Source organism: Podarcis gaigeae, assembly GCF_964106915.1.
Source record: "Podarcis gaigeae genome assembly, chromosome: 4".
Classification (NCBI taxonomy): Eukaryota; Metazoa; Chordata; class Lepidosauria; order Squamata; family Lacertidae; genus Podarcis; species Podarcis gaigeae.
The window spans coordinates 44,459,386-44,486,836 of NC_139677.1; the positions used below are offsets into that span (position 1 = coordinate 44,459,386).

At 41.6% G+C, this 27,451-nt stretch overlaps 2 protein-coding genes and 1 long non-coding RNA gene across 4 annotated transcripts in view; 2 read left to right on the top strand and 1 right to left on the bottom strand.

Annotated features, from left to right (window-relative positions):
- The window catches only part of LOC310842455 (uncharacterized protein CXorf58), a gene marked incomplete at its 5' end in the record, with an annotated part of 12,261 nt that extends 6,776 nt beyond the window's left edge, over positions 1-5,485 (top strand). The window contains 4 exon segments of the mRNA XM_083734494.1: positions 297-428; positions 997-1,226; positions 3,587-3,728; positions 5,246-5,485. Of these exon segments, the coding sequence (XP_083590620.1) occupies positions 297-428; positions 997-1,226; positions 3,587-3,728; positions 5,246-5,407 (666 nt within the window). The 3' untranslated portion in view covers positions 5,408-5,485.
- Positions 5,486-5,658: 173 nt separating this feature from the next.
- Positions 5,659-6,780, top strand: LOC310842554. Its single transcript, XR_014563203.1, has 2 exons — positions 5,659-5,943; positions 6,033-6,780. It is a non-coding gene; the product is annotated as an uncharacterized lncRNA (long non-coding RNA).
- The window catches only part of KLHL15 (kelch like family member 15), a 29,102-nt gene continuing 8,405 nt past the window's right edge, over positions 6,755-27,451 (bottom strand). For both annotated transcript variants that reach the window (XM_083734391.1, XM_083734390.1), the window contains 2 exons: positions 25,447-26,158; positions 6,755-12,930 (listed from right to left, as the gene is read on the bottom strand). In XM_083734391.1, the coding sequence (XP_083590517.1) occupies positions 11,821-12,930; positions 25,447-26,151 (1,815 nt within the window). In that variant the 5' untranslated portion in view covers positions 26,152-26,158 and the 3' untranslated portion in view covers positions 6,755-11,820. The remainder of the gene's footprint in view (positions 12,931-25,446; positions 26,159-27,451) is intronic.

Genomic DNA, 27,451 nt, shown 5'->3' on the forward strand with positions numbered 1-27,451 from the left:
CCCTCTCAAAAACTGATGTGGGTGCATGTAACACTTAGCTCATGATGGAAAGCAGGATGCAGCTACATTTCCTTCATGAGACTAGGATTATTTTCCACTAAGCTTCTGAACCGTGCCTTAGAAAATGCATCATCAAGCTCCTATAAAATTTTCAGATACAAAATTGATGCACTTTTGATTATAATGGTACGATCAGGCTGAGCTTTGTCTTGAATGCATGGGGATTTCAGAATGATGATTTAGGGTAGAGTTACAGTGACACTGAAGCTCTTTCTGTATTTTCTGATGATTGATAGGCGGCTGTTGATGCTTGCAAGTTAATGGGATACCGGACGTATTATAATCAGATACTGCAGGATGAACTTCAGCATAAGAAATACAGAATAACAGAGGAGTTGGATGTGGCTACAATAAGAGACCACGTACAAGTAAGCAATGATTAAGTTCTCCACCCCTTATGCCATAATTAATTAATTAATTAATCTGATAATGAAAAAGACCGAGGAGGGAATGAATGAGTCCAAGACCCTGCTTCCAGTCTCACTTGGGAAGAGATTTGGAGGAAGATCTGAACAGCCCCAAAGTCAACTTAAATACAACACTAGTAAGAGCAAGGCAACAGCATATTACCACACACACTGTAATTATATTTGTGTATTTGTAAAATTCAGTTAAACAATCAATCCAGGCAACAGATCCTATAGAAGATATTATGTTAGCAGTAATAATATAGAATGCAACCCTACATATTTTAGAAGTAAGTTCCACTGCAATCAGAGGGACTTACTTCACAGAATTGGAGACTTAGGATTCATTTTCGTTGCACTTGTGCAATGTTGCACTTGTGTAATGACAATAAAGAATCTATCTATCTATCTATCTATTTTCTTGGCTGATAAAATGGAAGAATTGCAGTAAAGGGGGTAGTTTACAAAAGATAACCAGAGAATCCTAATACAACTTTCTCATACATATTGTTCTTTCATGACTGTCTAGTATAGCAATCTCATGGATGAGGTTCCAGCATACTATGGTGGCAGACATAACTGCTGGAGAAGGCTGTCTTTACATGATTTTCCCAGATCAATGATTGTGTATGACATCATGGACTATGCACAGTCTGGGAAGCTATCTACCAGACTTAGGATGGAATTGCCATTTCTGCTGCTGAGGCCACAGAATGAAGAAACATGTCGTGCTCAAATCATGGCTATTTGTCAAATCAGGTAAATCAGAGCTTTCCAGACTCCTCATGTTGGTGACACACTTTTTAGACATGCATCATTTCACGTCATAGTAATTCAGTTTTACTAGTAAACTGCAGGTTAAATTAACCCCTTTCCAGCCGTGAGGAGTGCGGAGAGCGTTCACATGACACACCTACACATTGCAGCCAACACACTGATGTGTTGCGACACAGTTTGAAAAACTCTAGGTATATCATATCAGCTGCCATGTTTGATAATTTGGACCTTGTTTCTTCCCTTGTTTGTGTGTGTGTGTAAATAGAAAATAAAATGGTGTGAAATTAGTTTCCATTCTGCCTTGGCCACCCAATGTGTGTTGCTTTTTAATAATAATAAAACACATATGTAGCACCTGCACTCCCATATCCTGAGACAGATGAGGGAAGACTGGCAGCCACACTTCTTCTATTCACAAAGCCACTAAAGCAGCAGGCCTTGTGAGATACATTGTGTACCGTAGGCCTGATCCTGCATTCTGGGAAACCAGTTTCAGTATGATCCTGTCCCAGAATTTATGCCCAGCAGACAGAACAGGATCACTCTTAAATCCCACTCTCCCATCAGAGTCCCAAGATACACTGGCACATTAAACTCACAACAGCAGGCAGAGACCTACCACCAAGGCAGACTTTATGCCAGCTGCAGCCCAGAAGCACAAGGGGATGGGGAATATGAAAGAGTGTTGTGGGAAGAATAGGTTGCTCAAGAGGGGCTTTTTTAGGAAAGCAGCTGTGGATATCCACAACTCTAAATGGCTCATTTGCAACAGTCCAAATTCCATGCTGCTGGTTACATAAAGGTAAAGGTAAAGGTACCCCTGCCCGTACGGGCCAGTCTTGACAGACTCTGGGGTTGTGCGCCCATCTCACTTAAGAGGCCAGGGGCCAGCGCTGTCCAGAGACACTTCCGGGTCATGTGGCCAGCGTGACATCGCTGCTCTGGCGAGCCAGAGCCGCACACGGAAACGCCGTTTACCTTCCCGCTGGTAAGCGGTCCCTATTTATCTACTTGCACCCGGAGGTGCTTTCAAACTGCTAGGTTGGCAGGTGCTGGGACCGAGCAGCGGGAGCGCACCCCGCCGCAGGGATTCGAACCGCCGACCTTTCGATCGGCAAGTCCTAGGCGCTGAGGCTTTAACCCACAGCGCCACCTGCGTCCCTTGCTGGTTACATAGATAAGTGGTATAAAGAGCTATGAAACCTTCTGCTCAAACATTAAAAGTTGCAGTCAACCACATTTCACAGACCGTCATAGAATTATTCCGAAGAACCAATTTCGGCAAACGCTTAATGAGCATTCTGCATATTTAATGAGAGAAATCATTAAACAAGATGGCCTACATTTTACACACACACACTATTCCCCACCCAGCTGGCTGGGTTTCCCCAGCCACTCTGGGTGGCTCCCAACAGAATATTAATAATAATACAGGCATACCTTGGGTTAAATATGCTTCAGGTTGAGCGTTTTCAGGTTGCATTCCGTGGCGACCCGGAAGTAACTGAACGGGTTAACTCCGGGTTTCGCCACTCATGCATGCGCAGACGCTCAAAATTATGTCACACGCATGCGCAGAAGCGGCGAATCGCAACCCACGCAGACATGGGTTGCATTCTGCTCAGGATGCAAAGGGGGCTCCGGGACGGATCCCATTCATATCCAGAGGTACCACTGTAAAGACAATGTCCATGACTGATATGGAATGGCATGTTTATTTGAAGGCAAGTGTTCCCCCTTCTGGATATAGATAAGCATTGCTCTGGCCTCAGCTGTCCACTTACAGCTCTTAGTTAATACATTATTTTATTTTATTATATATTATGATCTAAACAATTACATATCATGTTTAGTTTTATAGCAGCTATGTATTTAAAGGGCTTTCTATGTAATGCTAAATGGCTCAGCTCCCATTAATATTTTTTTAAACATGATTTCAATGTAAAAGATATTTGTGATAGTTTCAGTATTTTGATAATATGATACAGAAGTGTATTTTCATGTTGCTTTGGTTTTGTTGATTTAAATGTTACATTGTGTCAGTGGAAAATATATTCGTTTAATACTGACAACAAATGTGCAAGCATTACAGCGCAGTTATGACTACTCATTCATACTGGTGAAACCTAATGCTGCACCAATTAAAACATTTTAACAGTTATAGTCCTATGCTCACTTAATTGGGACTAAATCTAGATTAACTTGGGGACCGTTTGTTGAATAGGCATGCCTAGGATTACACTGTAAAGTAGGAATTTCCTTGTTCTATAGTGAACGCTGATAACATTTTAATTCTGTACAATTGTGTGGGGGAATTGTTTAAAACATTGTTTTCCCCCCAGAACTCCACCACAAATTCCCACAACTGCAATCTTCTCAAAACTGAGTAGAAAATCAGCACCTAGAACTGGGCGTCGCTCTTACCAAGCTCAGAAGAAGAATGCAAAAATGAGGAAGGCTTATAGCCTTGAGAAACAAAGAGAGGTGAGCATGTTAAAAGAAAAAGAAATTTTCTGATCAAATGCTGATAAATCTCACAGCTAAGATTCTACTAAAGGTAAAGGTAAAGGTACCCCTGCCCGTACGGGCCAGTCTTGACAGACTCTGGGGTTGTGCGCCCATCTCACTTAAGAGGCCCGGGGCCAGCGCTGTCCGGAGACACTTCCGGGTCACGTGGCCAGCGTGACATCGCTGCTCTGGCAAGCCAGAGCAAGATTCTACTAGTCTGTCTTAAAGAGCTTTTATTGATTTCCCCCCGTTGGGATGAACTTAATAAGACAGTTCTAAGATTATGACCAGGGTAACTCTACTTGTTCTACATAAAAGCCATCAGAAAAGTGAGGACAACAGCATAACACTATGTCTAACTAATTGTTCTTGATCACCTATGCTGAAGAACATTTGTGTAACTCACTAAATAAAGAGCCCAAAAAAGTTTGTATTTTACTGATCCTATCATTTTTATTTTGTTTTAATTTCATTAAAAGGCATTTAGACATATTAGAAATCCATCTCCATAATTTTAAAACAACACATTTGTAGCTTTGGCATGCAAAAAATGCAGGAATTAACATGTTAGTAAGCAACCTCACTTGCTAGATCTCAAGGGGTTGGCTGCAGTCCTTAATTGTAATAGACCTTCTAAAAAAATACCCGGTGTGTGAGATCGGCTTCTAACTAAGTGGCAATGCAAAAGGACCCCTGGACAGTTAAGTCCAGTCAAAGGCGACTATGGGGTTGCGGCACTCATCTCGCTTTCAGGCCAAGGGAGCCGGCATTTGTCCACAGACAGCTTTCTGGGTCATGTGACCAGCAGGACTAAACTGCTTCTGGTGCAACAGAACACTGTGACGGAAACTAGAGTGCATGGAAATGCCGTTTACTTTCCTACCACAGTGGTACCTATTCATCTCCTTGCACTGGCATGCATTCAAACTGCTAGGTTGGCAGGAGCTAGGACAGAGCAATGGGAACTCACCCCGTTGGGGGGATTCAAACCGCTGACCTTCTGATCGGCAAGCCCAAGAGGCTCCGTGGTTTAGAAAATAAGCTCTGCTTTAGTAAGTTACATTCTGCAACAAAACCTGCAATAGGGCCCCTATTGAAGGACACCATCCTGGTTGCTGCAACATAGCCTAGGAAGGAATATTAGTGCAGACACTGCTCAAGTGTCCAATCCAAGACTGTTGTTTGTTTGTTTGTTATTATGGGTGGGTTCAACTAAATGAACAAAAACTGCTAGTGCAACAGGGTCCCCCCCCCCTTGTGTTTCCCTATGACTTCCCCCAAATTGGCTCTGTGAACAGTGCACAGGGGAGGAGAGAGATGGTTCCATTTGGAAAGCAAAAATTCTTGCACTGATGGAATGATCACCCTCATCCCACACTGAATTCCACCTTATAGTGCAACATATACAATGGATTCTGTTTAGGAGTATGAGACTAAACAACTAAGCTGTGATTTCTTCTTAGAATAATCTATACTTTGTTATTTTGGAGCAGATGCTGAGAACTTCATCGTTGTTAAGTGATCATTCAGACTCCACAGTCACTGAAGAGTCAAGCCATGAAAGTCATTTGTCAGATGAAGACTGGGAGCACGAGGCAGTGAAGCTATACAACTGGGCCAGATCCCTACGAGTGGAAGATATTGGGGGAGACTAACCCATGATAAAACTTATGTTCCCTTCCATTTCTTCTGTTTGAATTACAGAATTGTAGAAAACAGATAATTTGTCCTGATGTGTGTAATTTTCTCCTATCATGCTGCAGACATGAAGAACATGAGTAGCATGTGAATAATTACTGTCTGGCTTTAGGAAATTCATGGTGCAGCAAGTTATTGTGCTAAAGTAACGACGGTGGTATCATTAGCAGATAAGAGGGAAGGAAACATGACCTATAGGGAGAGAATGAGAGTTACCGTATTTTTCGCACCATAGGGCGCACCGGACCATAGGGCGCACCCAGTTTTTAGGGGGGGGGGAATCAAGAAAAAAAATCTTTCCCCCCCAGCCCCAAAGAGCAGCGTACAGGCTGCGCACAACCTCTCCCTGCCGGAGGGGTTGCACTCGGCTATGGCACAAGCCAAGGCAGTGAGCAGGATGGATCCCGCTCGCTGTTTTGGCTTCCTCTTTAGCCCCGCGCAACCTCTCCTTGCCGGGAGACACTGTGCAGGGCTTTCCTGGCTTTACTGGGAGGTGGGGGATTCCCTCACCTCTCCCAAAAGCCCGCAGAAGCTGCGCAACCCCTTTAAAGAGATCACGGCTTCTCCTGGCTTTTCTGGGAGGTGAGGGAATTCCCCCACCTCCCGCAAAACCGGCAGAAGCCGTGGACACTTTAAAAGGGCTGCACGGCTTCTCCTGGCTTTCCTGGGGGGTGGGGGGATTCCCTCACCTCTCCCAAAAGCCCGCAGAAGCCGCGCAACCCCTTTAAAGAGATCGCGGCTTCTCCTGGCTTTTCTGGGAGGTGGGAGAAGGGACTGATGCAACCAGTCAGTCCCTTCTCCCTCCTGTGGAAAAGCCCGCAAGAGCTCTTGGGGGCTTTTCCCGCCTGCCTCCCCCCTGCATTCGCTCCATAGGACGCACACACATTTTCCCTTGCTTTTTAGGAGGGAAAAAGTGCGTCCTATGGTGCGAAAAATACGGTATTTATCCTTAGAACCCATTTGAACCACTTTGAAAAGAGAGTAATAGTTTCCCTTTCTGAATTACAGCTAAGGGGGCACAAAGAAAGTTGGTGTATGATCTCCATTTTAAGTCATATTCAGGGCAGATCTATTTTGCAGGATAAGTATTTATTTCACAGGGTCTACACTGAGCATGACACAGCAGGATATTGCCTGGTGAATTGCAATCTTAATCTAGTGTCCATTTTAACATACAGTCATTTGTGCTTGCTTATCAATTGGGCTGAATGTTTTAAATAAAAAGTAATTTTTGAGTTAGGTCAACATTCTTGACCCATAGAAAAGAAGAACTTGAAGTATAATACACAATGGACAAAGTACCCTAAAGATTAAAAATATTTTATTTACATTTTTATATATACAATTTTTACACATTAGTTTAAAAACAGAATAGAGTATATATGCATCACTGAACATAATGCATTCACAGCATGAGAGAAGTTAATGTTTGGAAACGGGTGGGAAGAAAAAATGTTTTTAGAAAGTTAAAAAGGACAGATCACAGAATTTCATAGCAGCTCTGGGAACGTTCCTGGAAAAAGTACCCCAACACACACATTTGAGTTTGTGTATATGTTTGAACAAAGTACTTCCATTTGATTCAGCACAGTTAGAAGATAGCTTTCCAAGTTAACTTGTCAAGACCGTTGTTCATGAAACCTCTGCCAACTCATTCAGAACAACAGTAAAGCAACAGCAGAATTTATGCCATATAGGGATATGCCACTGCAGCCCGGTAACCTTTTCCCCAGGAATGCAGAAAACCTGTGGCTCTCCACATGCTGTTAAAATGCCCAATCTCCATCAGCCCCAGCCATCATATTTTAATGATCAGGGTTTGTGGGAGTTGTGATTCAACAACATTTGCAGACCCATAGTTTGCTTTACACTAGTACGCTTTTCCAGACTTCCAGTGGCATTAATATTAATAGTAAAGATTACCAGCTATTGAGATTATAACTGGAATCCTGATCCTAACTCAATACTATAATTTTGAAAAGTCCACCAAAGCAATCCAGAATTATTAATCCAGATTTCTGTCTGCTTTTCTCTTTGCTACACTATTTGGAACAAAACTGTCACTGATGAGAGATCACACTATACGAAAACTAAGATTTTCAATCCCTATTACTTTAATGATACAGTACATATTGTTTTACAGAGACATAAGCTCACCCTTAATTGGCTTTTACAGTTTACACCATGTATGGGCAATCTCGATGCCACACTGCCCATTCTCCAGTTCAGAATTCACAATGTTTGCTCTCTCCAGAATAAAAGTATTCTGAACATTAGCAAGTTCTGTGACCAGGATTTAATAAGAAAGTATTCTCCCTTTAACTGTTATGAAACAAGCAAAAAGACTTAACAGTGATGGAGTTCTACAGTATCATCCCAATTATTGTTTTTTAAGTTGGACCCCATCCGCATGGTTTCTAAATGACTTAGTATCTAGCAGCGACTAATGGCTTAAGCAGCATCATACTAAATAAGTCAAGTTTTATGTATGCTGTAACCTTCCAATTCTAGCTTTATCCTTTTTCTCAGCAACCATGCTTGGGGGGAAAGTTGTGTCAACACAAACACTGCTTTATCTAGGCTCAAATTAGGATTGCAAACGTTTTCATCTATTAGGTTGGCATATACCGCTAAAATGCTAGAGTCAACTTTTCCATTAGTATAAAACATCTGTAAACTCCTTGGAGAGCTACTGGTCCCTTAAAAAGCATTAAGAGCAGCCACTTCTTTCCCAGTTTTGTTTCCCTACAGTTGATGTACCTCACATGCCCCCCGTTCTACTGAAACGTATGGACCATATATATTTACAGTCGTACCTTGGTTTTCAAACAGAATGTGTTCCAGAAGTCAGTTCGACTTCTGAAATGTTCAGAAACCAAGGAGCAACTTCTGATTGGTAACGGAAGCTGATGTTTGGCTTCCGAGGCAAAGTTCACAAACTGGAACACCTACTTCCAGGTTTGCGGCGTTCAAGTTCCAAGTTGTTCAAAAACCAAGGTACAACTGTAATAATGCAGTATACTTAAGCTCATGTTAAACAAATTCCTTTCAGAACCCGAGGGCTTAAGTATGTGTTGGATTGTGGTTACTGCCTGTATGGAGTTTTTATGTTTCATGCCCCTTGTTTTGGCACCAGTTAAACAGGTAGCTGAAGCACCAGTACAAATGAAAACCATTGGGCTTAAACAAAGTATTGAGCCTTTTTTTATGAGCCTAGACTAGTCTGCCTAGTACTTGACAAATTCTAGTCCATAATAGGAAATGTGTTGGGAATCAAAGGAAAAAGATGCAAGTACCTGATGCCAGAGAACTAGAATTTTGGTACATTCTTTTCTCTTATATTAAGCAAACAAACTCAAGTAATACACAGAAGTTCTAAGAATATACTATTTGTTTCTGGCATCATAGGCAAAGTCAAGATATTAGGCTAAATATCACTGACACACACTCCAAGTTGACAAATATTTCTTAACCTTATACAAGAGAAAAGAATACCATCCTTTAGATTTGAAACTGCTAGATGCTTGGTTTTGGTTTTTCAAACCTGGTACATGGGGCGATGATAATAAAAACAAACAAATTAAACAAATCCAGTGTAAACAAGATAGGAATTGAATAAAATAAGGCTGCAATTTCATGCAGACTGAGGTTAAGCCCCAATTCATTAGGGCTTCCAATAAAACATGTACGGAATTGGGCTTCTTAAACAGTTGCATTGGGATGGAATGAAGAATAAAGGGTTGATAACCACAAGCACTAGAGATTTCTAAACAGGTTAAAATATTTTTACAGTCTTATCATTCCATTCTTGGCTTGCCGTAATTAATTCTCCAATACTTTACATTTGGTGAATCATTTCAGACCTAACTTCCTTTTATGCTGAAAGCAACAATGAAAACCAAATACCTAGTTCAAGTCAGAAGCTGAGAAGTGGCACATATGCAAAGCAATGACTTCTAAATCTGCACATTTGGTCTTCGTCAAAGGTTGAGAAACCCGGGTAAATCATTTTTTAAAAGCTTATTTGACGCCCAGGCTGATTCAGATGCACAGCAGAGCACATGGTATAATCAGTTTCATTATACACGATTGTGTGTTTGAAAACACTCTCACAACAAAGTGCCCGTGTTTACTTTTGCATGTGCAGAGATACTTTGGCCCATTTTACACATAATGCTAAATCACTGTTTAGTGTTGCATGCATGAGCAGCAGTGAGCCTTGGATGCCCTTCAATGGAAACATATTTTAAATGTATTAGTTCTCTGTTCCAGGAACACTGGTTTGTTTGTTTTTAAAGGATTATAAACATGGGTTGATCTTGACTTCATTGAACAAACCATAGATCAAGCAAACCAGATTTTCCCCAAGTTCAGTGAGGAACTTGGGTTCATTTAAAACCAGAAGTGAAAGCTTTTGATTTCACTGGTCACACTAAAGATGATAGGCGAAGAATACATGTGAGGCCATGGCTTATATGGGGGGGGGGGGTGTTTAGGAGAGAAGGGTTGGGCTATAACTTCTTTCCGTACGTGCTTGTTTTGTATGCACAGAGAGACACATCATGTGAGATTGTGCAGCTTAGATCTTGATCCATGTGTCAGGAAAAAAGACAGAAAAATGTTAAAACATTTTTGGGTAGACGTTTACATGTTTGATGCAGAACAGTAACACCACTTTGGGGCCTCGGTAATCCAGGAGCTGAAACAAGACACAGTCAAATGTGTCCGTTGTGGAGGTTTCTAGCATGCATAAGCTTCAACTCCCAGAATACGAAATGAACTACATGTTCTACAGTGATTTCCAGTTCATGATACTGGAACAAATGGTACAGTTAATTCCTCCATGTTTTACACAAACAGTTGGACTTGCATTTCTTCTGAAGCCACATTTTAGCAGTTTGCCAAGCATCAGTGAGCCTTACATTGCCCAGGCAAGATTGGCTCATCTCCATATTCCACAGGCAGCTACTGGAACTTGAGTATTGCAGCTCAGAACTCTGTTCAGATTTATTTTCAGTGATACGCAGATAGTTGTCTAATAGTTAAGAAAGTGACCTCAACAAGATACAATTGCTCAACATCCTCAGACCTCCATACAAGTATACTGTGGAGCCAGTGGTTATTTTCTAAATTTGCTTAAAAAATAGAAGTTTGCCTAACTCGGCATCTTTTGAGCCCAGCAGCTCAATCAGTGCAAAGAACTGTACAGCTGCAATGCTTCTGCGATAAACACCAACTAAAAAGCTCTACCATCCTTCAAGAATAGCAGAGGCAGTGATTGTTATAAACATTTCTGATTTGTATTTCTAGAATCAAGTACTGAAGACTATAGGTTGGGATCTGACTTTATAAACAACAAAAATGGTAGCTTCGACATTTTTATCACCTGGTTATAAAGGAGTTCAAGTGTTACTGAATCAATCAGTATATACCAAATATAAGTTTACATTGATAAGAACGAGGCCTCCAGTTACCCAACAAATTTAAATACATGAAAGGGTGCTATTAAGAGCTAAAATTAAACAGATATAGCTCATATCTGTCCACTAGTTAAAAATAGACTCTTCCAGCTGCACATAAAAATATGCATTTCATTTTGATCTTACAGTGTATGCATGTATGTATATATATAGATATATTTTATTCACAAACCACAACGCAGACAAATGCAGCCTAGAATTTATTTTAGTAGAAAATCTTCAGTGTTCTTTTTTTCAAAAACCTATTTTTTCAGCAGACTTACTGGAACTACTGTACATTAAAATAAATTGAATAGAAATAGAAAAATAAATAGAAAACCATTTTAAATTGTCACTGATATCAAAATGAGGAGTGTCAAACCTGATTGGGAGGAGTCATAAATGGAAATAAAAATAACATTTAAACAACAAGTAATTACAGGAACAAATTGAAAGGCCCCTTTCACTGCTACATTGGAAGTCAGGCTCTGTTCTAGTAAGGCTGCTGAATTTTATCCTGACAGTTTAAAAAATAAAAATGCAAAATACATAAATGCTTTTGACCCACCTTGCAAACAGAGTGTATTCTAGTGCATCCTGAAGCATGTGTTGTCTTCACTCATACAGAATGGACATAGTATATGGGGTTAAAACACATGAAATGGAAGAACAATTTCCCCTCTCAAAACACAGTAATAGCATGTAAAAAATAAAATCAGTATGAAACCACAGGTATTAGCATTCCTAATAAACTTGGTAGATGCATTCCCTGTACACTTCTTTTTTCTCTTTATTAATTTAAGTGGCATATTACACAAGACACTGTTTTCAGTGGGCTTAAATCTGCTTTCCCTTACCCCAGCCCTCCATCCCACCAAATTATAAATAGTTTTGTTTTGTTTCTTTAAACTTTAGCTGCAACGTCTAACATGTTCCAGCACATACTCAGGAAAGTGTAGGCTACAAACTTGTAAGCCATCTAGCTTGCAGGGCATTCTTGGGTATTCGTCTTCTTTCCATTTATTATCTTCAGGATCAAAAGTGAGAATTGAATCACTGTAGTGACCATTATAACATAGGCCCCCAAGAACCATTATCTGTTTTTCCAACACAGCTACACCATGACCACTTCTACCAATTGGCATAGAAGCCAAAATAGTCCACTGATCACTGTCTGGGTCATAAACCTCTGTAGAAGGGCACCCTTGAGACTCAAAAGAGGCCCTCAGAATTACACAGACGCCTCCAAAAACATAAAGCTTGCCATTATAAGAAAGCATCTTGTGAAAGCATCTTGCATAATTCATTTTGCATTTGTTTTCCCAACAATTAGTCACCACTTGAGTCCTCCTTGTTCGCTGCTCCACAGTCCCTTCTTTACTGGGATCAAATACACACACCTGCTTAGATGTGGACGAGGATGTGATTCCGCCTGTGATGTACAGCTTGTTACCAAGAACAGTTCCTTCATGTCCATATTTATTGACTGGATAGGGATCCACAAATTCCCACTTATCTTCTGTGATATCGTATCGCTCTGTTGAATAAAATGTCTCATCTCTTGTCCTTCCAGCCACTGCATAGATATATCTTCCAATAACACCAACAGCAAATTCTGAGCGTGGTACAGACATATCTGCCATTCGTAACCAAGAATTTTGTCTTGGATCATATCTGAACACTTTGGAAGAAGCATGAAATTCACCATCTGGCCCCAACTCTTCCCCGCCCAATAAGAATACAAAGTTATTAACAATAGCAAGGCAGTCTGGTCGTAACGGTACTTGTGGACCTTCCAACTCCCACCAGACCCTTGGTTTGTGCAGAAGAAGAATTTTACTATTTACCATGCTGTGTCCTATCATTCCTCTAAACACTGCAGTCTGGGGTTTGGCAGAACGGATGCGATTTGATTTCATTTCCATCAAAGGCTGCTGGTGCACACTATGGAAGTAATTCATAGCTTGCTCCACCTCATGCCGCAACTGCCGGGAATAACGATAAAATTCCGATGTTTTCACCTAAGGACAGAGCAAAACACACGTGTGTATTGACCAAGGAAAACAGTATGAGGAAGAAATCTATGCTGCCTAATTTTACACAATTGAATCATGAGGGGGAAAACATAACCTAATCACAGCAATAAGTCCCCTAAGTCCAGCAGAGCCTGCTGAACCTTCTGACAAACTGCACCTCTTATTCTGTCACTTTCCTATCTAACCGCCCTGTCTATGTTCAACAAAACTCATAACTAATGAAATATTTTTTCTTTTTTGCATCTGATTGATTGTTCCCCAAAAACTTTTTAACTATTACCTTGAGATGTCTGGCAAAAAAGGATTAAATAGAACTTGCTTTTTCCATGGCAGTTTTTAAATGCTTAGAATCCAATTCAGGTTTAGATAGCCTCTAGCAGCCTTTCTCAACCTGTGGATCCCCAGATGTTGGTGAACTACAACTCCCATCACCCCTAGCTAGCAAGGCCAGAGCTCAGGGATGATGGGAGTTGTAGTCCAACAACATCTGGGGACCCACAGGTTGAGAACTGCTGCAAGGAATTCCACTACCTTCCTAATGCTCTAATGCTTACTAAAGTCCTTAAAGGCCATCAAATGCTGAATAGCTCTTTCAGTTAATTCCTAGTGGCGTGCCAGCAAGCCCATGCATTTCACGGTGGGCTTTTGTCACACTTGCAAACAAATCAGCAAGCATATACCTAGTGGTTGCCACCTGTTCTGATGTTCATTGAGCCCAACAAGCTTTGGTCACACAGCTGACTGCTTTAAGGCAGGAGGAAAACTGTTAGTTCTACCTTCCAAGATCTATAGGAAACTTTTGATAAGTTTAACAGCAAGGCTACATATTTACACCAAGAGCTTTTACCTTGCTGCTACAGAACAGACTTTCACAAGAAAGACTTTATTTGCTGCTTCTAACAAATAGCATGGAAATGACATCCTTAAGTGACCTTTCACCACTGCCTCATGGATGCTGTGATCTTACACTCAAGGAAGTTATGCATTAACAACCACAGTCATACTGATCTTAACGAAAGAATCAAGCTACCAAACCATTTAGAGCTATGTGCATTTCAGTCATATACAAAGAGGCATCAAGATAAAAACATGCTCTAACAATGACCACATTTTAAACCTTTGTGACCAAACGCTAGCCCCGCTTTCTCTCAATTTTAAATACATATACAATGGAATACCATATATTCACATGTTTGGAAATCAATGTTAGAAGTACCGTATTTTTTGCTCTATAAGACTCACTTTTTCCCTCCTAAAAGTAAGGGGAAATGTGTGTGTGCCTTATGGAGCGAATGCAGGCTGCACAGCTATCCCAGAAGCCGGAACAGCAAGAGGGATTGCTGCTTTCACTGTGCAGCGATCCCTCTTGCTGTTCTGGCTTCTGAGATTCACAATATTTTTTTTCTTGTTTTCCTCCTCCAAAAACTAGGTGCATCTTATAGAGCGAAAAATACGGTACTTTATTTTCCTGCAACATCAAATGAAGCCCTAGTAAATAGATAGTATTTTTGTTTCAATTTTAGTGGTACAATGAATGACCTGTGAACAGAAGTTTGGCTGTGAACACAAGACAGTCATTAGACTAAGAAAAAATGTACACTGGGTTTATCAATAGGGTTACGAACCTGTACTAAATACTGCAAATACAAATCATCACAGAAACATTTGAAATGCTTTACTTTTTTTTCCTTGTTAAAAACCAAATCAGAAAACTAGAGTAATCTGATCAGCTTGGTTTATTGCATTATGAAAGTTTCTAGAGTGCATTTGATTTTTACAGTGGAATTTAGCACACACACTCTTGAAACTGCTTCCAAAAAACTTTGCGGAATGAATTTTTCTCTTTCATAATACTAGAATGGAATTGGTAGGAGACTCAGGACAGACAAAAGGTAGTACTTCACATAACACATAACTAACTTATGAAATTCACTGTCACAATGTATGCCAGTAGTCATTAAAAGATTAGAAAAAATATTTAATGGCTAAAAGTCATGATGGCTATATATTGAGTACTGTATGCCAACTAGTTTGCTAGGAGCAACAGCAAGTTCTACTTCCTAGAGGCATCTGGTTGGACAAAGTGCATTTTCTTGATTTTATTAGTTTACTAATATATCCAATTTTTAGTTTGTCAAAGTTGCATGGAAAACATAACAAAGTAGTAGCTTAGACGAAAAGTTACCACAAGAGGACATGTAAACACACGCAGCAGCACACATTTTGGATAAAGCAACTAAAAAGTTGAATACAGATCCTCAAATCTTCATCCTTTGCAACTGAATAATGATTGGCAGTTCAAGTAACATAAGATTAGTCAACATTCACATAAATTTGGCAGAACTTACACCATCCCACTCCACAAGCTGTAACTAACATTAAGGAACATTTGCATTCCAAGACAACTTGCTCCGACAGGCTACAAAATAACAACTTCCTCATAAAATCTAATACTTCTGGAAGTATAAAATTTGGAGAAATCTCCCTTTGCTATCAGTAAAATGAAAGTCAGCTATGAATCCTCATTTTCAACCTGGTTGAATTTGTTTTCAACATGACAGGCTTCTCTTAGGACAAAAGTCTTTCCTACCTCATATCTTAATTGCCATTTGTTAGCAAAGGCTATTACTAGTCTAGGCTTGTTCACGCATAACCCTCAGAAACATATTTCGGGCCACAGGTTAGCCACCCTGAGGATTCCTTCCCCACCCTCCCCTTTTATTACATTGAAGACAGCAGCTTGGTATTCAGCTAAGTTTTACTCAGTGTTGGCCCATTAAAATTAACAAGCATTACTAAGTTAGGTCCATTAATTGCATTAAAACGTAACTGAATATCACCCCTTCCTTATCAATAAATACCATTCCAAAACTTTCAACCTATCTCCTATCCCTGCATTTGTTGTTTCACTAATTGGATGACTTCTGTGACTGACAGCTATTCTGATTCACAGTTCTTAAAACACAAGAACAGGCCAAGCTGAAGATCTGTGCATACACATCTTCTGAGTAAATAACTGGCACAGGCTTGGTTCCGCTGTAACACAAGCCAATTTAACCTTAATTGAGACTTGTAGTGCTTCATCTCTTCCTTTGGCATTTCTCCTGTTCTTTCAGTTTGGAGACTAACTGAATTCAGTACTACAGGTAGACCTACGTTTTCCTTACTATAGTTTAAACAAAAACTCAACCTGACACACTGGTTAGAAGCAGGTTTGCAAACCGTGGCTTGGTGCCAAGTCTGCTGCTACCATAGCTCCTGAAAAGGAGGATTACCCATGCAAGAGGCACCGGCGCCAGGTATATGGGGCGCTGGGGGCTCCAGCCCTCTCAATGTTTTGAATCAGGGGACCCAGCCCCAATACTGAGGGGGCTGATACCCCCCCCCCCCGCTGCTGCCACATGCCCTTTGTGCACCCCAGCCCACACTTGGGAGCCAGGACAGGGCTGGGACGCGCAAGGGTGAAGATCACCCTCCACACGTCCTGCCCCTGCTGGGTGCATGCCGCGGGGAGGAGGTGGAGCTTGGAGCCCAGTGCCGCACTCCGCCACCTCCCCGCCCAGTGCTGCATCATGGACGCGTTACATGATGCATAACATGATGCCCTCCCCCCATGTAAGGGGTAAGTCGGCGCCCCTGGCAAGAGAGGAAGGAAGAAGTCCATGAATCCACAATGCATTGTTGTCCTAAGAATGCTTCAACTGATTGGGCCTTGTTATGAAACACCTGTTGTTTGGAATTCAGTTACACCCACTTCCAGCAAGTCCTCCCACTTGCTATGAAACTCTGTTATACCAACTGTCAGGGACTAACTGTTAGGTGATACATGGAGGTAACTACAAAGGTAGACTGGATAACTACACAGTTTTGCATTGTGGATGCAGTCTTTTCATTCCAGGGAACACCCAACTATGAAGTAACTTCCATACATATACTGCTCTTCCTTGAGCAGGTTACTTATTCTAGAAGATGAACTCTAAAAGAGAAATATCCCAAGGATTAAATCATACATATTCATCTAATGCCTTCTTTGCCTGTACCAAAAAACAGGAGAAAGCAATCCAGGCTCGAGATTTTGCCTAAACTTATTTGATATTGCTTTTTTAGAAAAGCACCACTGCCACACTGGGTCCCTATTTCTATCAACTTCTGGCTTTTGCATCTAGCCCTTTCTCTCTTCATCCCACCTTCAAATAATCCTCACTCATGTAGCGTTTGCATTTCCTTGAGAGTTCCCGATACTGCCAGGGCAAACTGGATTTTGAGAAAGGACTGGAGACTATACTCAAAGGTTGCTAGAAGCTGGGACTCTGTGTGACAGCAACAGATCACTAGCTGAGGAACAGCAGTAAAATAAAAAAGTACAAAAAGTTTGGCCACTGGAAGAAGAAGGTCCCTCTCTTCTTTTAAGAACTAGGGCAGGGACACAAGGGGTTATGTACATGTAGGCCTGGAAGCATCTCATTAAGATACTATGCTGTGAACTGACACCAAGACAACTATATTTTGGATACAGACTAGACTAATAAATACAGGTGACTCTCAACTTACACAGGGGTTATGCGTAAAGCCAAAATCATGTCTAGTCAAAACACACTGGATTCAATGGCGAAGTAGGATTGCCAAAGTAATTTTCCCCAGAAACTCACCCCCTTCTGAATTTTTTAACTTTTTTTTTTGTCAAGCGTGTAAATCTGAATGTGCACAAGTTAAGTACATGTAAGTTGTGAACTGCCTGTAATATAAATGGAAACAGAAAATATGGATGAGAAACACACATATACTGATCTAACATAAAAAGTGAGCAAGTCCACAAAGAGAATAATGTATGAAAAGCAAAATAAGGTTTTAAAGATACATCAAATGTTTGTAACCAATGACTACAGTACACAACAATCAGAATACAACACATTTATTTAATAAATTTCAAAAGTGTGGCATTAGGGATAAGTGTTAGAAAATATACGTGTCGTTCTTGGTTGTTTAGTTTGGTCTTTAAAGGCTTCTATTTCACTCTATTGGCTCACAGAACTTAAGTCTAAACCTAAGAAATTATTTAATGCAGCTTAGCATGAAAATACAAATGTATAAGGCTGGACACCTGACTTAAAAACCTAATTTTAAAATCAACCATATCATTAGGTTTCTTCTAATGCATATCAGTATCAAAATGTACATGGATTTAAACATTTTGCATATTCTTTTGAACAACTATTTTAGTCCTAATACAAAGAAAAATGCCAAACTGGTATGACAGCTTTACTTGATGGGTCACTATTACAGAATCTTATATAACCCTATCTTCCTAATGATAGTTTTGTACTTGTGGCAGGTGGTAACAAGTGCAGTGGTTACACAAAGGTACTGACACTTTAGAACTTCTGTTTAAACAGAACTCTGTGTACAAGATAACACAGGCTGTGTACAGCCATCAGAGGAAAATGCTATTGAAAATATATTTCCTTTCTTAATATAAAGAAGAAGAAAAACCATCTACTTCGTTATTTGGCTGATCCTTGTTTAGTACTAGGCACCAAGAGATCTTCCCCCTCCTCCCAGCCAGGATTCCACCCATGTACAGTTGCAAAGTCGAGGTGGTATTCCACCTAACCTTTTCCTCTTCTCTGTTTTCCCAATTTTCCTGCCCCATACTGATGGGCTTCCTTGAATCAAAGTTTGCCCAACTCTTGAAATATCATATCTAGACCTAGGGGAAAGTTGCCACTGCTTGGGTAGTCTTCCTGAATAAGAAGCTTTGTTCCTGATGGATTGAAACTGCAGTCTGCTCTCCTAATAACCAGCTTCTCCAAAGGTCTCTTAATTCCTCAGGGAACCTTGCCCCTGTAAAGAATGCAGACCTCAATCCAGTACACAACAGCCAGTCATTTTAATGAGTTTTGTACGGTTTCTAAATGTTTTTATATGGTGCACCTCCCTGATGTTCTGCAAGAGGGAAGTATATACAGTGGTACCTTGGTTCTCAAATGCCTTGGTTTCAAAGAACTTGGAACCCAAACACTGCAAACCCGTTCTGGTTTGCGAACTTTTTTCAGAAGTTGAACGTTCTCCGTTTTGAGTGTTACACTTCCAATTTGAGTGCCACACTTCCGTTTGGCGTGTTACACTGAGGTCTATCTGTTTTTGCTATTTATTTTGCGTTTTTGTGGCTCTTTTTTGTGTGACTGTGTGGAACCCAGTTCCGCTACTCACTGATTGTGTGACTGCAGTACATTGTTCATTGCTTTCATTTTATGGATCAATGGTCTTGTTAGATAGTAAAATTCATGTTAAATTGCTGTTTTGGGAATTGTTATTAAAAGTCTGAAACAGATCAATCCATGTTGCATAACTTTCTATGGGAAAGCGCTCCTTGGTTTTGGAACGGACTTCTGGAATGGATTAAGTTTGAGAACCAAGCTACCACTGTAAATACATTTATAAACCAACATTTACCATTTCCCATTTCTCTGTTATTGGAGAAGACCAAACCTAAAAGGGGAACAGTATTATACAGTAACTTTCCAAGCAGACTGAGAATTCAGCTTCCTGCAATAGAACAACTCAGGCCCCAAACACCTGAAAAACCACTTCCTAATCTACAGACACACTTGGGTGTTGGCAGGGGAGGCCTCATTGATTGTTCCACTGCCCTCGGAAGCTCAGAGACAAGGTAGCCCAGGAGAGGGCATTCTCTGAGGCAACCCCTAAGCTGTGGAAATCCCCTCCCACAGAGGTGCATCTTGCACCATTATTATACAGCTTTCTGAGAACGCTGAACAGGTGCCTCTGTACCCTGGCTTTTGACCCCTGAAATGTATATTTTTAGAATGATAATAATATAAATAATGATAATAAATACAGGAGTGCTTTAAACCCCATAATAATCAGAGTTGTCTCTTCCAACAAAGAGGAGATGGAACAGAAAGAGAACTGGTACTAAAGGCCCCAGCAAGAGGAGACTCTTTTCCATTTGCCTTAAACTTCAGCCGCAAATGACAGGAACAGCTGAAAAAAATAAAGAGCCATGACGGAGCTCATTTCTACTTCTGGAGCACAACAACCTAGATCCTCCACTGATTCCATAGGAATCAAGAAAGAAAAGGGTAGGGCTAACAATATCAAATCAAGGGTAGAATTAAAAACATAAAATCAAGTAACACCTATATTTCTAATACACTTTTGCATTTCTGATTTTCCACTTTATAAAAGAAGTCATTGTGTGCAATTGTGGACCTCCCAAAAGTCCATTTTCTGCAGGGGATTAAGGGGATCCTCAGGTGGTTTCCCCTCCCACTTGCTCCACAGGCAGGAATATACAAATTAGACAGATCTTACCTCAAGGAGAGAGGGTAACACCTCCGGTTGACAAGGTAATTCAGCTCAGAAGAAAGTATGTTAATCTCAGACAAAAGCACTGCATGCCATGGATACAAAAGGCAAGAACGGCAACTCTTAAGGAAGAGGAACATCCAATTAAAAAACCCAATACAAAACTGAACTGAGGAGAATACTAAAAAACCCCAGCATATAAACGAATTTGTCCAAGCTGCAACGAATAGCCGAAACTAGCCTAGAGTGGGTAGGATCACCTCCATCCCCTGCAGAAAATGGACCTTCATTGGAGGTCCAATGTCACAATTTCCTACCAGGAGTAAGGAATCCTTGGATGGGATGCACAAAAGCTACTGTCAGGTGGAGCCAGCTGTGGACCCTACCCCTAACTAGGAAACCACCTGTTGTAATACACACCTACTGAAAGAAGCTTTGGCAGATACATAGATATTGATCCTGTAATGTCTCACAAAGATAGACAGAGAAGAGTAGGTGGCTGCCCTACAAATATCCAAAGTGTCAAAGATAGCTGAAGCAGAGGCACTCCTAGTGAAGTGAGTAGTGACCCCAGCCAGCAAGGCCAAATCAGAAACCACATAGCACTTGGAAATGCATCCTGTCAGCCATCTGGAAAGTGTAGCAGCTGAAACCTTCTTTCCTATGGTCTGTGGCTGGAAGGAGATGAACAGGGAGTCAGACAGGCAAGATTTGTTCTCTTTAGACAGACATGCAGTGCTCATTGTTAAGTCCAGAGCACCATTCCCTCTCCTTGTCCAATCTAGGATGGGGACAGAAAGAAGGTAAGATTACATCCTGGCTCCTATGAAAACTTGAGTTAAAACGTGGGGACCAACTTCTGCATCACTGAATCTTTGTGAAACAAGAACAGTTGCTTACATGCTGAGAGTTCCCCCAGTTGTGACACTCAATGTGCTGATGTAATAGCTACTGGGAAAAGCACTTTCCAGAAGAAAGAAGGCCGATTTCAAAAAGCTGAAGGAATTACTAGGTGACATCCCATCGTCAGACATACTCAAAGAGAAGGGAGTCAAAGATGGATGGGAGTTCCTTCAAGGTGAAATATTGGGAGGGGGGATGCACAATTCCAACAAGAAAGAAAGATGGGAGGCATCTAAAGAAAACAGTGTGGCTACACAAAGGAGTTTACAAATGGGCCGAGATTTAATAAGGGCATGTATGAGAAATGAAGAAATGAAAGAAAATCATGAAGGAAGAGCACACAGGTGGGCCAAAGCTTAGAATGAGATCAGGCTTGCAAGAGATGGTAAAAATAATAAAAACAGTTTCTTTGGCTATGCTCAAAGCAAGAGGAAGAACAAGAAAATAGTAGGCCCTCTACTACTGAGGCTGAGCGGTGTAACCCCAGAACAAAGCACACTGATATCCCATATCATGTGAAAGATCATATTCAGCAAGGCCTAGTTAAGTTCCAATACTGTTCTTCAGAGTCTATGCTGGCAGATATATTTACAAAGCCTGTATCTGCAGAAAAGAACAAGTCTGCAACTTTTCCATTAGGTATCACAAATTGAAATATTTCAAGGCAACAGCCCAACAGAAGGGGTGTTGGTGTAATTTGGGAATATATGCGAAATTGCACGAACTGCTTGGTCAGTGTTTTGAGTTGCCCTTCCTCTGCAACTGATTTCTGTTAAGGGTTAGGACGTCAACTATGGTGGGCCTCTTGAAACAGCTCAAGGCTACAGGCCTCTGGCATGACTCAAATAATGTTTAAACGTGCATTAGCAGGTATAAAACCAAGGCTGCATTCAGCAGCAATGTGGTGGGTGGTGGTGGTGGAACTCTCCCAAAACTTGGACCTCTCTGTATATTTGGATCTCTTCAGTTTAACCTCTAAGACCAAGTTACTGTACTTAGTAGAATAGTTTATGATGTACCAACATCTCTTAACTATGTGTATAATATGTCTGAATGGTCTTGTGTCTTGAAGCAATAAAACATTTTACACTGAACTGTGTGGGCAAGTAGCTTTCTTCACAGTCAATTCTGGAAAGGCTGACAATGGGAAAGGTAGAAGACTCTTGAGTTTTGCTGGACCACACTGGTATTGGTGTGATATAGAAATGCTATCAAGGAAGCCCCCAGCTGATAAGATGCTCCATGATGGTATGAAGGGTTTCCATTCTGAACCTGCATTTCTGGATGTGCCTGTTCACCCTCTTCAAACCCAGTATGACCCTGAAATCTCCTTTCTTCTTTGGGAATACGAAGAATAAATATGGGGTAGCAGCTGTAGCAATGCTCTGTTGGGGACAAGAGCTCTATAACACTGATGGATATCAGGCGCTGAATGGCTGCAAAGACCAGATGGTGTAATTTTCCTTTTTGGATCTGGGAGAAATCACAAAGTAGTCATAAGGTAAGTAGGCAAAGTCTACAGTATACCCTTCCCTCACAGTTTGCAGAACCCTCTGATCTGTTGTCATCTCTCTTCAACAAAGGAAGAACTACCGCAGACGACCCTCAACTGGAAGTTCCTGCAGCTGACTTAGGGAGTCTGGACTGAGTTGCCTTCTTTCCTCCCTGACTCTGTCCAGAGCCTCTGGAATTGGAGAACTGGTTCTACTGTTGCCTGGGATAGAATCTGTCCACCCCACTGGTACCGCGGGCATCTGTTGTCTTTAGAACCATAGGCACCCTTGGAGGGCTGAAAGGAGCTACGCCCAAACTGACACCCCACAGCTTTTTTTTTTATTCTTAGTTTCCACCAAGTAGGGCTCTAAGAGGTCACCAAACAGCCTGCCCCCTAGAAAAGGGCCTGTAACTAGATTAACCTTACACTTGGAATCTGTGTTCCACATCTTAAACCATAGGTATTTCCTAATAGCTACATTGACTGCCATGGCCCTTGCAGCATACTACATGGCATCTAGGCTATCATCAGCCATAGAGGCAGCTGTCCTCTCCAGCTTTCAAATTCCCTAGAGAAGGTGGGAGTTATTAGCCAGAACCTCCTCCAGAAGTCTTCGCCCATTTTAGGGAGGCCCTGGCCATCAAGAGTGAGGCTGTGGTCACCCTAATTTCCAATGTAGTAGTTTCATGGGCACGCCTCAGCAGGATCTCAGTCCTCTCTTATCATCTGTGTTCCTAGCTAATTTATCTGTGTCCTTGGCTGCCAGTGTTCTTGCTGCCCTCCTGTGGCGCAATGGGTTAGTGTGTCTGGCTGTCAATCAGAAGGTTGGTGGTTCAAATCCAACCAGGGATGGCTGTGGGCAGAATTCCTGCGCTGCAGATGGTTGGACTGCACAATCTTCCAGGTCTCTTTCAACTCTACAATTTTATAGTTCTGTGCCATCAAAACTAAACAGCACCCAGGAGGAGGAATTAGTTTAGCCGTACTATCAGACTGAAAGGTATAAAGCCTTTTAGGCCCATTGAGCTGGCAGAGCCTTCTTGAAAACAGATGGAAAAGTTATCAAATGAGATTGGAGGGTTGGGTACGTTTCACTTCAGAGGCTCCCTCCTCCCACCCCATGTTCTTAGGAGCAGGGATCTCTAAGATATGACTTGCCTTTTTAAGAGGGCAAAATCCTTGGTAGAAAACAAGCAAGACAAAGGTGCAGAAAACGCCTCCTCCTCCACACTGGCTGGTAATTCCCCCTCCTCCTTGTTGGAAGCCATGGCAGACACAGCAGCTTCATCCTCCTCCAATTCAACCACAGCCGATCACAAGTCTGAAAGCTTGTTGCCTGCTCTGCAGCCCCTGCCTGGCACCACCAATCTGTGGCTGCTGATAGGAGACTGAGGGAGAGGAATAGACTTGCTTTCAGACCTCTGAGCTGCCTCAGCTCCCTCTCTTCTGGCCCAGCATTTTAGTGACACCAAGATGTCCTCTTCCAGCTGCCCAGAGGTGGCCCTATACCTGCAAAGGTTAGATCACCGCCTAGATTTGGAAACAGCTGCTGCATCACTACAGCCAGGAGAGGAGGAAGGTGAGGAATAGCTCTCTGCCCCCAAAACAGCAGGAAAGAGCCTATGCAGGAGTCGTCACTGAGGAATCTTTAGCTCACTACTAAAGGGAGCATTGTGCACTGTGAGGCCCTCTCTCCTGCCCAAACCTGAGGTAAGACTTAGGGCTGGGCTCCAGGCCATGGTTGAGCGGAAAACAGCAGGCGCAAAAAGCCATCTGAGGGACTGGGCCCACACCAACCCCCAGGCCCTGTACCAATATGTCAGATCTGCCAACAAAACTTGGGAGTTGAGAGCTGTGCTGTCGATCACTAGATGAGGGGATGACACAAAGTTCAGTGTCTGCAGACCCTCCAAAACCTCAGCTCTCTCAATGGGCTAACTGGAAGGCAGGGGCAAGGCCAGCATCCATCTTAACTGCCTTTCCGTCAGGTCAGCCATCCCCTCCTCCACAGCCTCTGCTGGCTTCCTGGGATGAAACTCTTAGCAAACTTGAGCATACACTGAGGGAGACAGCCCACCGCCATGGGTAACCTCTGCTCCTCTGGCCTCTTCTTGTGAGGAATCAGTCAAAAAAGGGCAGCTGTGAGCAGACGACTCAAGACATTCTTGTCATTGAATTCTCTGTAAATTGGACTTTGTTGACCAATTCTCTTTTTCCCCCACAGGGAATTGGTCAACAAAGTCAACCCTTTCCTCAGAAAGCTAAGGACGGCAGCATATAACTATTACTCAACCTGCACTGCAGCAAGGCAGGAATGAAACAGGAGGCATTACCCTCCTACCATGAGCTAAAATCTGTCTAATTTGCGTATGTGGAACAAGTGGGAGGGACAACCATGCGAGGATCCCCTCCTCGCTGCAGGAATATATTTTGTTTCACTGATTACAATACATGTCGTCTTGTCAATCACCTTGCTGTACTTGTTTATGAGGTTTTCTCTATCACTAACAATCAGAAAAAGCTGCAAACCTACCTTTTTCCTGGCTGTAAATCCTGCTAGTTTGCATTTGGGGGATTTTGTTTTGTTTTGTTTTGTTTTGTTTTGTTCTAAAAGCTAGATGGCACTTGTTTCAGACATTGACGACTTCAATGTTCCATTTTCTAAAACAGTGTCTTATTTTTCCCTCCTCCTATTTCTGGAAATTTTACCTATTAACAGCATGCTGCCCTAAACGTAAAGATGAATTCTATCTATTGCTTTCAAACGCACCAACCTTTTCAAATACACTGGATGGTGTCATCAAACAAAACCTGATGTTCTGAATGATGGTGTCGGTATGCCTCCAGCGTCTTCTATCATGCCGCAGCCAAGCCTGAACAGCCTCGTAGAGCTCTATCTCTGGGAATCTGCTCAGACGATCATTATCCAAGTAAGTCATAAGCTTTTCAAAGCTCAGATAGGACAAGAAGTCAGGTCTGGCCATGAGAGGCACAAAGTTTTCTAACAAAAAGGAATCCAGCTTTTCTCTGACGCCCTCGATGTTTACACCAAAGTCATCTAAAAGTCTCATAATTTCTGCACAGTTTTCCAAGCATATTTTTGCTAATAGAAAGGAGCAGCAGAACTTCACCACCTCAATAAGCTGGACGTACATGGCAGCTTGCAGGATTTCATGAACAGTGCTCATACTCAGTTCAATGGTTCCATAGTACATGAATTGGAGAACATGGCTGAAGCCTGTTGCAGTTAGGCCTTTCAAATGGATTTTGTCCTGATCTCGCTCCCTCATATCAGCAGTGAACATAATCCTGAAATAATCACTTTGGGTGGCAAGCAATGCCTTATGAGCCTGAAACTGGTGGTCCTCAATAACAAGAGTGACGTCAAGAAGCAATCCCTCCTCATACAGTGTTCTGAACCCAGCAGAGACGCTGGTGTCATGGATGGAGGAACTAAATCCTTCCACGTCCCCTGCCATGAATCACCTGGGGAAAAATGTAAATAAAGAAATGTTATGATTTCTAAAGATTCATGAAAATGTAGAAACATATAAAACTTGTGTTTATCATGCTTTGTGAATATTGTTAATTGCCTTTTATTTTTTAACAAATCAATAACCAATAAGAAATTTTGCTTTGCAGAAGGGAGAAGCTGTTCATGAAAATTACTTACAACAAAATTTCAAAACTGTAAACATTTAAGCTCTTTTATCTCCAAACTCTTGCATTACCTATATTGGCTGAGATCTAGCATAGTGGGCAGAGTGTTAGGTTTGAACTTGGAAGACAAAATCAGTCTTGCTATTTGCAAGTGGCAAGGTAGGATATTTCTTGCTCTTACAAATGAAAGGATCCTAAAGCAGATGGAACTATACTCTTCAAAAGTGTCATTCAGAAGTTCAGCTGAGACTGCTGCAGCTTAACAATACTATGCCATGGCATAGGCAATATGCCATGGTGGAGATCATTTTGGTGTAGCAGCCGTATTGTTCAAGTACCGTGATATACTCAGACTGCATCTCTCCCCATGTCCTATAAAAAAAATTCAAATGCTGACTTAAAAACACAAGCAACGTTACCTGGAACAGACACTTCATGGCAACATCACAAAAAACACACAACAACAACAAAACCTGTCTACTATTTGCATTGAAAATATGGTAAAAAAAAAATTGTTCTCTAAGGGACACAACAATCTATCGCTAAAGATTTTCTTTTTGTTTCTTATAAATGTCTAGGAAGCTCTGCCTCCAGGAAGCAAGCCTGTATCGGGGTGGGAAAAGGTATGCCACCATGGACCACCTTTGCTCCCCCAAACTCCCAAGCCAAAGAATCTGCTAAGAACAGCAGGCTAGCAAGCTGAGCTGTAGAAAAAATATATATTTGGCTGGTATGCTCTAAATTTGAATGAATTCATGAAGACTTCTCCTAACGTAATGGCATGACAGAAAACATCTGTCGCCCAACCTGCGTGGAACTAGGCAAGAGAAAATTGGAAGGTTGCCTCCCACATGAGGTAGTGAGATCCAATTTGCATATTGACCTGCCTAGTGGAGCAAATGAGAGGGACATTCCATTCCAGGATCCCCTCCTCCCTGAAGGAAAAAATGAAATTTATCATGCTTTTTGCAATGTGGACTTTGGCAGGATTTTAACATATGTCAACCAGGCAATTTCCACCTGTACACAGACATGGTATATTCTGCCATGGAAAATCTTTGCACAGGCAGATAATCCATCTTGTAAGCAGCATGACATGTTATGGGCCCCATCAGAAAA